Source organism: Salvelinus namaycush, chromosome 3 (genome assembly GCF_016432855.1).
Source record: "Salvelinus namaycush isolate Seneca chromosome 3, SaNama_1.0, whole genome shotgun sequence".
In the NCBI taxonomy this organism is placed as follows: Eukaryota; Metazoa; Chordata; class Actinopteri; order Salmoniformes; family Salmonidae; genus Salvelinus; species Salvelinus namaycush.
In genome coordinates this window covers 15294848-15313492 of record NC_052309.1, presented here as the reverse complement: position 1 = coordinate 15313492, position 18645 = coordinate 15294848, and the positions used below count along the sequence as shown (strand labels likewise).

The window sequence follows — 18645 nt, the reverse complement described above, 5'->3', positions numbered from 1 at the left end:
ACCAAGTATAAATATCTGTACAAAATTATTCCCATAACTGCATATTGATGTCCTCTCGACTCCCACACCCTCCCACACAGACACACTTACACCGTGCTGGGAAGTTGTGGATATACAGGCTAACACTGCAGAGTGGTGTGGCTGACTGGCTCCATACACCCTCAGGAAGACTTAATGTTTCCTATTTGGAGAAAGCCAAGGGTGCTGAGTCCTTGCCCTCCATGGCGCATATGAGTGAGGGGCGTTTTGGGGGGACGTATGGGGCAGAGGAAGAGGAGGGGGTGTGGGGCAGGGTGCAGGAGGAGGGTGAGGGCTTGGCCTGCCTGTCTGGGGGGAGGTAAGATGGGGAGGGGAAACGACCCTTACTCTGTAGGCTACTGCTGCTCTGCAGGGGGGAGCTGGAAGTCCTGGGGGCTCGGGTCAGAGTGGATGATGAGGCACTGGAGAGGGGCGACCTCGTACCTCCGTACCCCAAAATACCAGTGCTCATCATGAACTCCCTGGAGCCGTATGAGGGCGGGGTGGGGGCGCGGGAACCTGGGGGGCGCATGCTGTCTGCAGGGAGGCTGCGTCTGCTGGGCATGTCGTAGACCCCCATGTCTGGGCAGCCATACAGGGCCTGGGACCTGGCCTGCATCCGCAGCATCCTGTCCTTCGCCTCCATCTCCCGTCGCTCCTTGATGGAGGCCATGATGGACTTGGAGAGGTTATCGTAGCGGACCGGAGAGGCCTCCCGATGGATCAAGGTCTGTGGGGAGAGGTCCCTGTGCATCAGGGCCTGAGGGGTGAGGGCCTGAGGGGTGAGGTCCCGTAGAGAGGGATCCCTGGGTAAAGTGTCCCTTGTCTGGGGAGATTGTCTGCTGACCCCCATGAACACGGGGCTGTAGGCATGTGAAGGGGACCCCTGCAGCACACTGCCATCAGGGCCCAGGGTCAAGAAGTGGGGGTGGTAGTGAAGTGGCGGTCCCCCTCGCTGGGGCAGGTAGTTAGGGTCACCTGGGTTCACCAGGTTGCTGTAGGAGAGGCTGCTGCGGCTGGACAGGGGGTTGTGAGGGGGGAACCCGCCCGGAGACGCCTGGTGGGAGATCAGACCTTCTGAGTGCAAGGCCGGCAGCTTGTTTCCATGTCGATAGGCGTGTTCATGGGTGAGGAAGCGGGTGCTAAGGGTGAGAGAGTTGAGCTGGTGCGGAGCGGACATGGGACCCGACTGGAAGGCTAGCTGCTGGTCCACTCTGGCCAGGATGGGTTCTGATGACAAGTAATGACCTCTACTGCTGCCCCCCTGTTGATCTAGTGCCACCTAGACACAACCACAACCACAACCACAACATATAACAGACCGTCAGAGAGCTCTCAAACCACAAAACACAACCATGATCTGTGAAAACGGCTCCAAACACAGCGCAAGAAATGCACAGTGTATCTGATGTCATTATTGCGAATGATATAACTGACCTGTTGGACAGATAAGGGGGGTGTTGGCTTGGTGGGGGACTGCAGTGCTGGCCTGAGCTGCTGCAGGATCTGCCCAGGGGGAGGGATCAATGGTTTGGGATGAAGACTACTCTCTGGAACTGAAACAGAGGAAGGAGGATTAATATTCACCAAAATGTGAAATGAATTACCATCATATCTAGTGGGACTGAACTAGTCCAGAGAGAGACAGTAATGTATGTGGAATTTAACACAAGCCTTTCATGGTACATGGAATAATGTCACCACCATGATGCAGTGTTGAGAGCAGTGGATGACCGTTTGAGGGGGTTCTGGACTGATCATTTCCTCAAGTCATCTATAATACGAGGTGCATAAATACAGGTACTGTATGCTTGGTTGTCAGATTAGTAACGTGACCCTACCCTCTAGGGCTGCTAGGTGGCTCTTCAGCAGGTTGGGGTCTGGTTTGGGGTGCAGCGGGGGTGGGGTGCTCAGACGTTTAATATCTGGCTCGTCCATACCGTCAGCGGACAGGCGCTGAGAGCGGAAAAGAAGGAAATACAGTTAATTATATCTGATCTGCTGATGAAGTCTAATAACAATGCTGTATGTGTGTGTGTGTGTGAATAGGGGATCTTCCCTACTGAGGGTATTTGGAGTGGACAGACTTACTTTACTTTGGAGATCATGACGCTGGACGCCGATATCCCTGACCCTAATAATTGGGATCTGTCTGTCAGTCTCTGGTCTCAGGAAAGGAGGCATGATGCGAACTGTTGATTTCTTAATGGGCCTCGCTGTATACCTGGTATGGTCCAAGCAAACAGATGAGTTAATGAGCTCCAATTTAGGGGCCGTTTACAATATATTATACTGTACATGATGTTTACATAAAACGTGAAATGTTTCTTACTTTGGAGAGATGGGACTACATATGAGATACTCCAAGTTGCCACAGCAACCTAGAGTGAAAGGGTTGACCCCTCCTTGAAACTTCCCAGTAACCTGTGGAAAAGTAACCAACAATTTCATAATTAAAGTGAGGACAACCTAGAGTCACCCCATTATATAGTACAGAAACCTTTTATCTAGTCATTTAAAAGCATGAGTTACATGGAATGAAGTACAGCCCAGGGTTTGTCTGACCTGTTCATTGGTGGTTCTGCCCCTAGACACCAGATAGAGGTGGAACCCTGTGAGGCCAAGGACAGGAATGAAGAACAGACCTGATACACTCATCACCACCAATCTGGACGCAGCAGTAAAGGAGACTCAACAGCTCTCTTTAGGAAGCTTTACAAATGAATGACCATGATCATACTGCACATGCACACACACACACACACACACACACACACACACACACACACACACACACACACACACACACACACACACACACACACACACACACACACACACGCACAGAGCACACAGAGTACACAGAGTGCGTGTAAGTAAGGATACGTGACAGTACAGTGCAGCTTCCACAGGTCTTCCTGATGGTGTAGAATGTAGAGCAGGCCACCGGAGAACACGCCCACCATGTGCATCGTGAGTGACAGCAGAAACAGGAAGAAGTAGCGGTAGTTCCGCCTCCCGATACAGTTGTTCACCCAGGGACAGTGGTGGTCAAAGTCCTGCATGGGATTATGACACAATGGAATACAACATTAGATAAAACATTCAATCACTCTGAGAATTATGACAACATATTGTAGCAGCCTACTTTACATGACTCTGTCCAACATTGTGTATCCATGCTACAAACAGTATTTTGGAGTGGTCTAGCTAGCCACTTACACATGGTATTGATAATGATTGGACAATGAAAAAACATTATCATCAGAAGTCAAAAATCATACAAATGTTGATATGCACTTAGCTGTCTTAGTATACCTCAGTGTACACACACAGATTGTCCCAACGCTTTTTAAATATCTCTCTCCGCTCCAGGGACAATAAAGGATTGGGGGAAAGGGATTAACCTGATTAGTGTGATCCCTCTCTCTCTCACCCCTCCCCCTCTATCCCTCCATCATTCTCTCTCCCCCATCCACCATTACCCTACAGCCACACACACTATTGACCCTACTCAGACCCACCCTCCCCTTCAACAACTACAGCACACCCTCCCTCCACCCTCCCTCATCACCCTCTCCTCCACCCCTTCCTACCCTTCTCCAACAACCCTTCCTCCCCACCACCCCTTCCTCCCCCTCTCCACCACCCCTTCGTCCCCCTCTCCACCACCCCTTCCTCCCCCTTCCTCCCCACCACCCCGTCCTCCCTCTCCCCACCACCCCGTCCTCCCTCTCCCCACCACCCCGTCCTCCCCCTCTCCACCACCCCATTCTCCCCCTTCCTCCCCACCACCCCGTCATCCCTCTCTCCACCACCCCGTCCTCCCCCTCTCCACTACCCCTTGCTTGTTCTGTCTCCCTTTCCTCCCTCTCTCCTTTTATCGCTTTCTAACCCTCCCTCCCTTTCTCCTCCTTCCCTCTCCCTCTCTCACCTCTACACAGTGGTCACAGACACTGCAGTGGGAGCATCGTGGAGGTCTGTAAAAGTGGCAGGAGGCACACCACTTCAGCCTGACCTGGACACCCTTCACGTCCACATTCTTGTAGAGCGGAGCGCGGAGGTCATCGTCCTTGTCCTCGTCCTCATTAGCTGAAACACAAATACACAGCTCAACATGAACTACAGATCAATGGCACAACACTGGGAGTGGGGTAACACTAGATATACACTACCGTTCAAAAGTTTGGTGTCACATTGAAATATCCTTGTTTTTGAAAGGAAAGCACATTTTCTGTCCATTAAAATAACATCAAATTGATCAGAAATACAATGTAGACATTGTTAATGTTGTAAATGACTATCGTAGCTGGAAACAGATTTTTTTTTAAATGGAATATCTACATAGACGTACAGAGGCCCATTATCAGCAACCATCACTCCTGTGTTCCAATGGCACGTTGTGTTAGCTAATCCAAGTTTATAATTTTAAAAGGCTCATTGATCATTAGAAAACCCTTTTGCAATTATGTTAGCACAGCTGAAATCTGTTGTTCTGATTAAAGAAGCAATAAAACTGTCCCTCTTTAGACAAGTTGAGTATCTGGAGCATCAGCATTTGTCGGTTCGATTACAGACTCAAAATGGCCAGTGTCACGCCCTGACCTTAGAGATCCTTATTATTCTCTATGTTTGGTTAGGTCAGGGTGCGACTCGGGCGGGAAAATCTATGTTTTCTATTTCTTTGTGTTTTTGGCTGAGTATGTTTCCCAATCAGAGGCAGCTGTCTATCGTTGTCTCTGATTGGGGATCATATATAAGTTGTCATTTTCCTTTTGGGTTTTGTGGGATCTTGTTTAGTGTTTTTTGCCTGACAGAACTGTTCGCTTTCGTTTTTTGACTTTCGTTATTTTGTTTGAGTGTTTTTGAATAAAAAATCATGAACACTTTCCACGCTGCGTATTGGTCCACTCTTCCTACCACAAACGAGAGTCGTAACAGCCAGAAACAAAGCCCTTTCTTCTGAAACTCGTCAGTCTATTCTTGTTCTGAGAAATGAAGGCTATTCCATGCGAGAAATTGCCAAGAAACTGAAGATCTCGTACAACGCTGTGTACTACTCCCTTCACAGAACAGCGCAAACTGGCTCTAACCAGAATAGAAAGATGAGTGGGAGGCCCCGGTGCACAACTGAGCAAGAGGACAAGTACATTAGAGTGTCTAGTTTGAGAAACAGACGCCTCACAAGTCCTCAACTGGCAGCTTCATTAAATAGTACCCGCAAAACACCCGTCTCAACGTCAACAGTGTAGAGGCAACTCAGGGATGCTGGCCTTCTTGGCAGAGTTGCAAAGAAAAAGCCATATCTCAGACTTGCCAATAAAAATAAAAGATTAAGATGCGCAAAAGAACACAGACACTGGACAGAGGAACTCTGCTTAGAAGGCCAGCATCCCGGAGTCACCTCTTCACTGTTGACATTGAGACTGGTGTTTTGCGGGTACTATTTAATGAATCCTGACAGTTGAGGCCAATGTAGATATTCCATAAAGAATCAGCCGTTTCCAGCTACAATAGTCATTTACAACATTAACAATGTCTACACTGTATTTCTGATCAATATGATGTTATTTTAACAGACAAAAAATGTGCTTTTCTTTCAACAACAAGGACATTTCTACTTGACCCCAAACTTTGAATGGTAGTGTACATCTGGCGTAGTTTATCATTCTATTCAAGAATAAATCCAGTTAGTAGCTAGTATGTTATAACTAGTAGACAATAATTCAATACAGTTGAACAACTACATGCCCACCAACTGTAATTTACAGTACTGAATAGACTTGTGCATAGTATAGTAGTTATTCACCCATGGGGAGAACGCCTGCATCCATAAAGGTTGCCATGGTGAAGTTGGCCAAGACAAGGAAGAACAGTATGGCACTGCATGGTGGTACGTAGATTGACACAGTCACTGCCAGCCACGGGCACCTGGGACAGAGGCAAGATGCAGTTCAGTGGACTCACAATACACACACATTACACTCACAGTATACACACATTACACACACAGTATACACACATTACACTCACAGTACACACACATTACACTCACAGTATACACACATTACACTCACAGTATACACACATTACACTCACAGTATACACACATTACACTCACAGCATACACACATTACACTCACAGTACACACACATTACACTCACAGTATACACACATTACACTCACAGTATACACACATTACACTCACAGTATACACACAGCACACACCCAGTAATATACCTAGGTTGAATGTGTTCAAAGGGGCATAAATCTATAGCTCTCTGGCTCAGTGTAAGAATCAATCAACAGTCATTATCATAAATATTTGGTTGCCTCAGCAGGAAAATGTAATTAAATACATTTGTATTGTTTTACTGTCCAAAACATACACTAGTTTCCGAACTTGGCAATGCCAAATTCAGTCTGATGTCGAACTTCATGGCGTTTGCACTGCCATAAAGCAAATATGTTTAAAACTAGAGAATTAGATTTGCTGAGAGGATTCCATGATTATATACAGTATCTACAGTGTGAGATTAAAAAGAGGCTCTGTACATTAATCAGGGTTTCTGAAGGAGACGCAGATAAAAGGCAAAGTGAATTACAGTATAATGATTACATTTCAGCATGAGTAACCTATGCATTATCTGCATTTTAAGACTGAATGTATTGTACAGTGAAATTGAGTTCAAAGCCATGCTGCTGTGAAGAGTTTATCTTCACTTGAAAAACTTTGGGCCTCTTACATTATCACAACTGGTATTATCATCTCCTTCCTGTGGGTATTTTATTTTTAGGGACAATAACAACAGCAGTAGTGTGGTATGCCATTGAAGTGCAGACTGTGTATTAATGACCATGACTGTAACAGTGACAGTAACAGGACCGTAATCAGTGTGAAAACAGAAACTGGACGGCTCCTCCACCCCACATGACCCAAAGCTGCAAATGTCAAGGGTCAGGATGTGACGAGGGCAGAACGTGTACAGTGCATTCTGAAAGTATTCAGACCCCTTCCCTTTTTCCAGATTTCTTTACGTTAAAGCCTTATTCTAAAATTGCTTAAATTGTTTTTTTCCCTCATCAATCTACACACAATACTCCACAATGATAAAGCAAAAACAGGTTTTTAGACATTTTTGCAAATTAATAAAAATAAATATCACATTTACATAAGTATTCAGACCCTTTACTCAGTACTTTGTTGAAGCACCTTTGGCAGCGATTACAGCCTCGAGTCTTATTGGGTATGACTCTGTACTTTGTTCCATTCATCTTTCCCTCAATCCTGACTAGTCTTCCAGTCTCTACCGCTGAAAAACATACCCACAGCATGATGCTGCCACCACCATGCTTCACTATAGGGATGGTATTGGCCAGGTGATGAGTAATGCCTGGTTTCCTCCAGACGTGATGCTTGACATTCACATTACAGAGTTCAATCTTGGTTTCATCAGAGCAGAGAATCTTGTTTCTCATGGTCTGAGAGTCCTTTAGGTGCCTTTTGGCAAACTCCAAATGGGCTGTCATGTGCCTTTTTCTGAGGAGTGGCTTCCGTCTGGCCACTCTACCATAAAGGCCTGATTGATGGAGTGCTGCAGAAATGGTTGTCCTTCTGGAAGGTTCTCCCATCTCCAAAGAGGAACTCTGGAGCTCTGTCAGAGTGATCATCGGGTTCTTGGCCCTTCTCCCCCGATTGCTCAGTTTGGCCGGTCAGCCAGCTCTAGGAAGAGTCTTGGTTCTAAACTTTTTTTTTTTCAGTGTTCTTCGACCTCATGGCTGGATTTTTGCTCTGACATGCATTGTCAACTGTGGGACCTTATATAGACAGGTGTGTGCCTTTCCAAATCATGTCCAACCAATGGAATTTACCACAGGTGGACTCCAATCAAGTTGTAGAAAGATCTCAAGGATGATCAATGGAAATAGGATGCACCTAAGCTCAATTTCGAGTCTCATAGCAAATATATTTGCAAACATTTCTAAAAACCTGTTTTCGCTTTGACATTATGGGGTATTATGTGTAGATTGATGAGGGACATTTTTTTATTTCATCAATTTTAGAATAAGGCTGTAACGTAACAAAATGTGGAAAAAGTTAAGGGGTCTGAATACTTTCTGAATGCACTGTATGTGTGAACTGAACTCCAATGGAATATCTTTAGACTGACCGTGACTGTGAAGACTGTGAAACAGACAACATTTTGACCAAATTTAGAGTCCCTTCCCCAGCTCTAGCTCCAGCCCAGCATAGTGCAAGATCCCCAACCCTTACAGAACAGCCCCAGTTAGGATGAGAGTGTGGGGGAAGGTGGTTACCCCGGAAGGAATGCCTGGTAATGCAATGCCAGCTGCAATCCCAATAATCCCAGGATTAGGGACTCTGGATTACAGACCACTCTGCCAGCCCACAATGGTGGCATCCTCGCATCAGACGCCAAACACACAGAACCTGCTGTCAGCGGTCAGCAGCACACACAGCCCAAAAGACCCCATTCCATGCACATAGAATAAAATAAACCATACATACTCCATCACCTATACAGCTGCAACAGACATGACTGCCTTTAAAGACAAACAGCCTTCAAAGGCAAGTACAGTATAGTTATGTACTGGAGAAACAGCTGTGTCTGAAGATCTGTCAGAGTAATGCTCCTCTATAAGGATTTACTTAAAGGCCCAACGCAGGAGTTTTATCTCAATATCAAATTATCTCTGGGTAGCAACTAAGTACCTTACTGTGATTGTTTTCAATTAAAATGGTCAAAAAGGAAAAAAAAGTTTTAAAAAAAAAGAGCCTTTTAGCAAAGAGAAATTTCTCAAGCAAGAATTTTGCTAGGAGTGTCTAGGAGTGGTCTGAGTGGGTAGGGGAAAACGGAAAACTAGACGTTGTTGGCAGAGATGTTTGGAACTCTCTTTCTTTTTGGTCTATAAACTAATTTACCGCCTGGTGTTGGCACCAGGCAGGCCAAAACTCCATTCCACCAAAACAGGCTGACATTAGTCGGTCTTTGCAAACAGCTCTTACACTAAAAAGGCATTATCATAATTTCCACAATTTAACAGTATTATTCCAACCTCATAGTGTGTAAATATATATAGATGTTTTTGACTGCACTGGGCCTTTAATTGAAACAGATTAACCCCTAATTGTACTACTGAGTAAGCCAGATTAATGAGGGGAACAGAACAGTAGGTTCCCAAAGCTGGAGGAGGGGATTTATATCTATGTCTTCTCTGAAGAAACATTTCACTAAATGTGGTCATGTTTGAGATGTACTTAAATTGTCATAACAGAGCTAGATTACATGGATATGTGCATTATACGGTACCCTTGTACTATACATTATACTGTACCCTTGTACTACACAGAGTCCATACTGTACTTGTCCCAGTATATCTACAGTATACTGTACTTGTCCAAGTATATCTACAGTATACTGTACTTGCAAGTCTAGCCACCCTACAGTATAAATAGGAAATGTGGATTAAGTTGGCAGATTCAGGGGTAGCTGCCAGCTGGGCAGCACTAAATAGTAGGTATCAAGCCCAGTCAGTCTGGAGTGGTGGTCATGTGCCTGCATACCACTTTCACCATCCTCCTATTCCAGCAAGACCAATGGGTCGTGGGGGAAACAAGGAGCCAAAAAGGCAATTCGGAATAAGTATACTGGCACTGTTCATCTTTTTAAAACAAATGATTTATCTGGTCGATTCCCCTACCCTTTCACCCATTTGTCAAATAATGGATACATCACCTAAAAATACTAAATGAGCACAGTATGGAAGATAATGATATTGCGTTCCAAATAAGTAGAAATCAGTCAAAGTCATTTGGGATGAGTGCGGAGGGTCGGCCCGCGACTGATTGTTTTCTTATCAAAGGGATTATTCCTGTGGAAGCCTTTGCATGAGTGGGCCTGCTGCCTGGACCATCATTGGTTTGTGACCATCTGGAGCAACTGCACATGGAGAGTTCCTCACGCTGCAGTGTGGCCAGGCGGGTAGACAAGCCCCTGCCCTGCGCCTAATGAAACAGACTGCAGAGCTGTATTAAATCATCCAGAAGGGTAAACTGCTGCTGAGACTGTCCAATCTGCACACTGCCATGCCTGAGAAGAGCCCAACTGTTGGTCAGCTAGTCAACACCACCACTGTCACATCGGTCAAGCAGCAAGCAGAGGAGAGCATTAGAGATTCTCACAACTACAGCTCCTTGAACATCTCATGGATGTTAGACATGTTGAATAAGATATGATCATCAGACCTATGGAAGGTACTGTATGAATTGGCTTTAGCCACAATTGATTACACTGAATGAACACATAACACTGTTATAAGATGGTTTGGAGAGACTACTTCATTGAACTATAAAAACTATGGCTTGAATATCAACGATATATTTATATTACATATAATAGTGTTGTATGTGTAGGGATTGATGTGTATGTGGGAAAAAAACGAAATGTTTGTTTGGGTGGGGAGGGAAGGATAGAGAGGAGTGTTATTCTATAAATATCTGACCCACTACGGGTGTGTATCACATCTGACCTCCTCCCCTCTGCACATGGTCCCATAATTAACTCAGAATGAAAGGTCAAGAAGGCTTCTACGTACAGAACTTTGCCACATCTCAGCTACATCAAATGTTGAGATTAACTGACAAATTGTTACTAGGAAACACCATTGACGTTACCATTTGTGAGAATCTTTGCTTGTTTGTGGTTCTACCCTTAGTACCAAACACTATAAGTGTTTAGTGATGCTTGAATGTCCAATGAATGTAGCTTTATAAAAAAAACTAGCTTTATAAAAAAACTACATTCATTCTACTGCACCAACAATCAAACATAGAAAATGACATTCTGTAGCTTTATCCAAGGCCCTTTGGCCTTTGTATGCCTTTTGTGAATAGGATAAAAGCAGAAGTCAAATGTCCATCCCGCGTGGAGTAATTAAGCAATAAGGCCTGAGGGGGTGTGGTATATGGCCAATATACTACGGCTAAGGGCTGTTCTTATGCACAACGCAACGCGGAATGCCTGGATACAGCCCTTAGTCGTGGTATATTAGCCATATACTACAAACCCCGAGGTGCCCAAATGTACCTTCACCCCCACCTCCCCACTCCTTGGCTGAACCAAGGTTGATCTTATGACGGGAGACAACCAAGGTCCCTTTTCCTCAGTGGTACTAAGGTGGGCTTGTATTTGGTTGAGACACCGGCAGGAGCTGTAATCTGTCCATCCCTGCTTTTAAAGGAACTAAGACACTGTCCCTGCTGACAGAGCAGACAGACAGATGGACACAGATTGACCAGTCCTTCTCTCGGTAAAGGCCTGTCTAACAGTAATGTAGGCCTACATATGATGTAATGGCAAAAGATTGTCCCTCCAGATTCCATTTCTTCTGCTGCTGCCAAATAATTATATCATTTACAGCAAAGGGTGGTTCCCAAAGATCTGGGGTCATGTCCAAGTAAATAAATGTGCTTCCTGCAAAGTGTTGATGAAACGGGCCTCCACTGCTTCCTGAGTGAAAGGGAAAACAAAGAGCTTGTGTGATTGGGCTGGACCACTCTGTTTAAACATGACCTTATCTATGAGGAATGGCTGTTCATGGAATAGACAATTCAGACATACAGTGCCTTCGGAAAGTATTCAGACTCCTTGACTTTTTCCAAATGTTGTTAGGTTACAGCCTTCTTCTAAAATTGATGAAATTGTTTTTTACATCATCTATCTACACACAATGCCCCATAATGACAAAGCAGAAACAGGTTTTAAGAAATGTTTGCTAATTTATAAAAAATAAAAACATTTACATAAGTATTCAGACTCTTTACTCAGTACTTTGTTGAAGCACCTTTGGCAGCGATTACAGCCTCGAGTCTTCTTGGGTATGATGCACTCTGGAGCAGGTTTTCATCAAGGATCTCTCTGTACTTTGCAACCTTCTTCTTTGCCTCGATCCTGACTAGTCTCCCAGTCCCTGCCGCTGAAAACATCCCCACAGCATGACCCTGCCACCACCATGCTTCACCGTAGGGTTGGTGCCAGGTTTCCTCCAGACGTGACTCTTGGCATTCAGGCCAAAGAGTTCAATCTTGGTTTAATCAAACCAGAGAACCTTGTTTCTCATGGTCTGAGAGTCTTTAGGGGCCTTCTGGGCACATAACAGCAAGCGGGCTGTTATGTGCCTTTTACTGAGGAGTGGCTTCCGTCTGGCCACTCTACCATAAAGGCCTGATTGGTGGAGTGCTGCAGAGATGGTTGTCCTTCTGAAAGGTTCTCCCATCTCTCCAGAGGAACTCCAGAGCTCTGTCAGAGTGACCATCGGGTTCTTGGTCACCTCCATGACCAAGGCCCTTCTCCCCTGATTGCTCAGTTTGGCCGGGCGGCCAGCTCTAGGAAGAGTCTTGGTGGTTCCGAACTTAATCCATTTAAGAATGATGGAGGCCAGTGTGTTTAGGATGAACACTTACCATGCTGCATATTGGTCCTCCGATCCTTCCAACTACTCCTCCTCAGAAGAGGAGGAAGACGAGCGTGACAATGTCAATTAAGGCAGCCCCCCGCACCGCTTTTGATTTACATTTGATTGAGTTGTCAACTAAGGTGATTTCCATGTTAAATCAACCAAAAATTGCACCCTGTCATTGGATTTAAGTTAGGTGAAAAAAATACGAAATTCCCTTACGTTGATGACTTTTAGCAAATCCAATCAGTTTTCCATGTTGATTCAACGTCATCACATTGATTTTCATTATTTTTTATGAAGTAGAAACAATGTTGATTCAACCAGTTTTTGCCCAGAAGGATGCCACCCACATACAGCAGCAGCATACTGATGCCAACCACTCACACACACATAAACACTTACACACTCACCGCTGCTGCTACTATTTATTATTATTGCCTAGTCACTTTACCCATACCTACATGTACATACACTCTTAGAAAAAAAAGGAGCTATCTAGAACCTAAAAGGGTTCTTTGGCTGTCCCCATAGGATAACCCTTTGAATAACCCTTTTTGGTTCCAGGTAGAACCCTTTTCACATGGAAAACATGGAACCCAGAAGGGTTGTACATGGAACCAAAAAGTGTTCTCCTATGAGGACAACCGAAGAACCCCTTTGAAACCCTTTTTTCTAAGAGTGTAGGTACCTCAATTACCTCGTACCCCTACACAGATCGCCTCAGTACTGGTACTCCCTGTATATAGCCATGTTATTTTTACTCGTTATTGTTATTCGTTTTTCACTGTGTATTTATTCCTTGTGTCACTATTTCTACTCTGCATTGTTGGAAAAGGACCCGTAATAAGCATTTCACTGTTAATGAAACAACACCTGTTGTTTACAAAGTATGTGACAAATAAGATTTGATTTGACCAGAAGACAACGGTCTCTACTCCTCTTGCGAGATTCCAAGATTCAGGACCGTTAGTTTCAACACTAGTTCCACAGATGGGGGAATCAAAGGGCATCGACCAGAAAATCCTAAACTTCACATATGCTAGAGCACTGGTATTCAATGTTGGGGTTGCGGGGTTAATAATACTTTTTGGAGGGAACCAAACATTAAGTGTACAGTTTATTTTATGGGACAATACACAAATGTTTTTTATTGAGTAAATGTATTTATTGGTTCTATTTATTTTGATAAGAGAGATGAAAGTGTAATGAATTGAAGGTTAATTGTTGATGTGAAAATCTAAATGTACTGATTTTGAGCTTGTGTCATTAGATTTGTGGTGGAGTAGGAATCCCAGATATTATTGTGAAAAAAATGGGTCCCCGCTGAAAATGTTTGAATACCACTGTGCTAGAGGACCCAATTTAAACTTTGCTTGAAAAACAACAGAGGAGGGAACTTGGACATATCTGGCTACAGAGGTCAGGGGTCAGTGGACTTGGTTAACAGCTGTTATGGTATTAGGTCTACTCACCAAGGCTCTACTAGCAATCTAGGGGATAATGTTGGCAGTGATCCTCACATTACTAAAAGGTTGTTTTGAGAAAACAAGGGATTCATTCGGGAACCTAAACTGACCCAGTCTGACTTCTAGGAAATATACCTGACTAAGTTCTCAGCATCATTGCACTCTGGAAGAAGATAAAGGGATTTAGGAATAAATTGTGACATCACTTGGGGCATGCTGGTGTAGGCTATAGCTCTGAGAGGTGTGTTTGGGGTCATGATATTTATGTTTCCGGATCAGGACCCAGTTATTATATCAACCACTGAACCACATCATCATCCGAACGTTTGAGTATAGCCTAAGTAGAAAACGGCCTGAGACAGGCCTAACGGTTAAATAGCCTCTTAACACAGTCCCCATACCAAATTCAAATAGCCCACAGTAGCTCAGATTAAGAGGATCAACAAGATATTAGGCAATGAAATGTAACTACCAGTGGCGTAAAATACTTGAGTAAAAATACTTTAAAGTACTACTTAAGTCTTTTTTGGAGGGTTCTTGTACTTTACAATTTTGGAGAATTTATACGCTATATATACAAATGCATGTTTCTGTTTCAGCCACACCTGTTGCTGACAGGTGTATAAAATCGAGCACACCGCCATGCAATCTCCTTAGACAAACATTGGCAGTACAATGGCCTTACTGAAGAGCTCAGTGACTTTCAACGTGGCACTGTCATAGGATGTCACCTTTCCAACAAGTCAGTTCGTCAAATTACTGCCCTGCTAGAGCTGCCCGATCAACTATAAGTGCTGTGAAGTGTGAAGTGGAAACATCTAGGAGCAACAACAACTCAGCCGCGAAATGGTAGGCCACACAAGCTCACAGAACGGGACCGCCGAGTGCTGAAGTGTGTAGCGCGTAAAAATCGTCTGTCCTCAGTTGCAACACTCACTACCGAGTTCCAAACTGCCTCTGGAAGCAACGTCAGCACAAGAAATGTTTCGGTCGGGAGCTTCATGAAATGGGTTTCCATGGCTGAGCAGCCGCACACAACCTTAGATCACCATGCGCAATGCCAAGCATCGGCTGGAGTGGTGTAAAGCTCGCCGCCATTGGACACTGGAGCAGTGGAAACGTGTTCTCTGGAGTGACGAATCACGCTTCACCATCTGGCAGTCCGACGATGAATCTGGGTTTGGTGGATGCCAGAACACTGCCAGTAAAGGGAAATCTTAACGCTAAATGACACAATGGCATTCTAGACGATTCTGTGCTTCCAACTTTGTGGCAACAGTTTGTGGAAGGCCCTTTCCTTTTTCAGCATGACAATGCCCTGTGCACAAAGCAAGGTCCATACAGAAATGGTTTATCGACATCGGCATGGAAGAACTTGACTGGCCTGCACAGAGCCCTGACCTCAACCCCATCGAACATCTTTGGGGTGAATTGGAACACCGACTGCGAGCCAGGCCTAATCGCCTAACATTAGTGCCCGACCTCACTAATGCGCTTGTGGCTGCAGAAATGTTCCCACATCTAGTGGAAAGCCTTCCCAGAAGAGTGGAGGCAGTTATAGCAGCAAAGGGGACACCAACTCCATATTAATGCCCATGATTTTGGAATGAGATGTTCGACGAGCAGGTGTCCACATATTTTTGGTCAAGTAGTGTACTTTTACTTTACTACATTCCTAAAAAAAATGTACTTTTTACTCCATACATTTTCCCTGACACCCAAAAGTTACACTTTGAATGTTGGCAGTACAAGAAAATGGTCCAATTCACCCACATATCAAGAGAACATCCCTCCCTGGTCATCCCTACTGCCTCTGATCTGGCTGACTCACTAAACACACATGACTCTTTGGTAAATTATGTCTGAGTGTTGGAGTGTGCCCCTCGTTATATGTAAACAAATAAAAAACAAGAAAATAGTGCCTTCAGGCTTGCTTAATATAAAGAATTAGAAATTATATATACTTTTACTTTGATACTTATGTATATTTTACCAATTACATGTTCTTTTGATACTTAGGTATATTTAAAACCAAATACTTTTAGACTTTTACTCAAGTAGTATTTTACTGGGTGACTTTCAGTCTTACTTGAGTCATTTTCTATTAAGGTATCTTTACTTTTATTCAAGTATGACAAATGGGTCATTTTCCCACCACTGGTAACTCCTAATGGACAGCTTTGGGTACAGTATTGCTGAACTGTTTTATGAATAATATTGCATATTGATATGCAAATAAAATTACACCAGAATATTTTTTGAGGTCTTTTTACTAAATTGCTTTTTCTCACCCCCAAAAATGGTGTCATCGTTACACTTCTGTCCGATTGAACGCTACAATAACACTGGGGAATGTTCTAACTTTCGAATGTGGACGCGCCTTAAAATGTTTATATTAGTTTGCATAGTGCGTGAGCAACATAACCTATTTTATCCCAATATTTCACTGGAGAAAGCTACAGTTTGGAGTAAACGTGCATGCTCATTGCCTTATCCATTGAATTCTCTTTAAATCTCCAGACCACTTAATGTATGGAATAGTATACTGTAGTTTAAAAAGGGTAGGCCTACATTAGTGTCTGTTATTAACTACTTTTCCTGAAGGAGGCATAGTGGTCAACTTACGTAAATACGAAGAATAAAGTGGTGGACCCAACGAGGAGTACGGCAGCAGTGGACACTGGAATAAACGCGCTGCCTTTAATTCTCTCATCGCCGCTGGTGGGCATTCTGTAGCCTACTTTCCACAAACATCAGCAGTTTATTCTAACGAAACGATTACACCAAGATAAAATAATGATCCACGATACGATGTATTCCCACTCTTCTATGTCCTGATCTCTGTCCTGGTTTTCGATGGATCAAATGCAAACGAATGCATGGTGAAAAAGTCCAATGAACTGTGACCGTCTTGGAAATCCCACAGTCCCGACTGGTCCCGAAAAACTTAGCGAAGCCGCGCTGCGTACTGGCCAAGGCTCTGTTTGTGGGGTTTTCGACGGGGGGAAAGAATGGATGACGTAAACTACACTATAGCAGGCTAGACCACGTTGTGCTGTATGTTAACCAAATTTCATAGCCATACTCTTGATTAAAAATGTAATTTGCTTTACCATGGAAATGCATTTGTGTCATTAGAAATGGACAATAATGTTGCACTATAGTCAGAGATAGAATATTACACATTTGTACATAATTGAATGCTAACAACCTAAACATAGGCTATTCACACCCTGGTACAGTATATGGTGGTCAGGTTACTCCTTTCCACTGATCCAAGTTCAGTTAGGTTTTTCTCTTCTGTATTGGGATACAATGAGCCTCTTGTGTTCTCCAAGTACTGAAGACAAGAAATGTATAGCAAATGTGAGGTTGAGTCTCTAAGGACTTGTTGTGGGGTTGGACCTGAAGCATGATATTAACATCCCTTATACATGTTGAGCCATCAAATAAGGCTCAGACATAGATGCCTCAGATGTGATGGATGCAAAGGATTGGATCGAAGCCTTAATCCGAGGGCTGATGTGCCTAGTAGGGATCCTGGGGAACAACTGGCTGGGTCTCCGCTCTCTCCCTGGACCTAAGTCCCATCTCCGCACCAACGAGCTCCTCTTCATCAACCTGGCCATCTCCAACCTCATCACCAACTACCTGGTGGATCTCCCCGATACCATGGCTGACTTTGCTGGCCGCTGGTTCCTGGGGGAAGCCTACTGCGGTGTGTTCCGGTTCTGCTCGGACCTGTCGGAGACCAGCAGTATCTTCTCCACCTTGTTTATTAGTGTGTTCTGGTACCAGAAGCTGGTGGGCTCTCTGAAACGCGGAGGAGCTCCGGTCCAGCTGGATAGCCTCCGTCTCGTAGCCTATCTCCTGGCTGGCAGCTGGACAGTGGCTGGGGTCTTCAGTGTTCCACACTTCTTCTTTGTCCAGGTGGACAGTGGGAATGAGAGCCACAAGGACTGTATAGAAGTATTTCCCTCCCAAACTGCAAGGCAGACCTATGAGACATTGTATCTGACCCTCGCTAACGCCCTCCCCATCGCTGGTATAGTGTTCTCCAGCATCCAGATTGTGATCACTCTGCTAAGGAACCAGATGCGTATCAAGGGCCTGACTTCAGACCATCACAAGGGGACAGATAATGCTCTACCTAACAAGCGGGAGAAGATGGACGTCTCAGAGAAATATGATGAAACAGGCATCAAGACATGTGATAAAGAGGCAGATTTACCAATAGTTACTTCTCCAGTTTTCCCTCAGAGTTCTAGAAACCAGAGGATTTCAGATATCCGCCCCAACCTGCCTGGTGTCTCCTGCTCTGTCCTACCTTGTGCAGGACCCTCTGTTGTACACAGCTCAATCAGTTCCCCCCTCTACCAGGTTGAGGTTGGTGACAGCAGAGTCAGAGCTTCACCTGATCGCCAGAGGACCTCCCAGCCTCCAGCTAAGCTCAGCCCAGGCTCAGGCACGCAGGTGAGGGCAGCCAAGAGCGTGGTGGCTGTGGCCACTGTGTTTGTGGTGTGCTGGGTGACCCACCTCTTACTGAGGATATCCAGCAACATCCACACGTCCTCCGTAGTGGTGGAGGTGGCCAGCTACATCGCATCCTCTTACACCTGCATCATACCTTACATCTTCCTCTATGGAGTAAAGAAACTGTCTTGCTCCTGCAGAAGGTAG

At 44.6% G+C, this 18645-nt stretch overlaps 2 protein-coding genes across 2 annotated transcripts; one reads left to right on the top strand and one right to left on the bottom strand.

Moving 5' to 3' along the window:
• Positions 1-181: 181 nt before the first annotated feature.
• On the bottom strand, positions 182-16694 carry LOC120044818 (palmitoyltransferase ZDHHC8B-like). The gene is made up of 10 exons (XM_038989488.1): positions 16591-16694; positions 5828-5949; positions 3953-4110; positions 2905-3077; positions 2584-2686; positions 2351-2442; positions 2110-2242; positions 1860-1974; positions 1456-1574; positions 182-1300 (listed from the first exon to the last, which is right to left on the bottom strand). The coding sequence occupies exons 1-10, from the start codon at positions 16692-16694 to the stop codon at positions 182-184; spliced, it is 2238 nt and encodes a 745-aa protein (XP_038845416.1).
• Positions 16695-17445: 751 nt separating this feature from the next.
• Positions 17446-18645, top strand: LOC120044232 (rhodopsin-like). Its single transcript, XM_038988838.1, has one exon. The coding sequence runs from the start codon at positions 17446-17448 to the stop codon at positions 18643-18645; it is 1200 nt and encodes a 399-aa protein (XP_038844766.1).

Coding starts and splice junctions, on each gene's coding strand:
- LOC120044818 (XM_038989488.1), bottom strand. CDS start 16,694: ATGCCCACCAGCGGCGATGAGAGAATTAAAGGCAGCGCGTTTATTCCA. Junction 3,078..3,952: donor TCTGTGACCACTGTGTAGAG/GTGAGAGAGGGA, acceptor AATCCCATGCAG/GACTTTGACCACCACTGTCC. Junction 2,243..2,350: donor TGTAGTCCCATCTCTCCAAA/GTAAGAAACATT, acceptor GGACCATACCAG/GTATACAGCGAGGCCCATTA.
- LOC120044232 (XM_038988838.1), top strand. CDS start 17,446: ATGGATGCAAAGGATTGGATCGAAGCCTTAATCCGAGGGCTGATGTGC.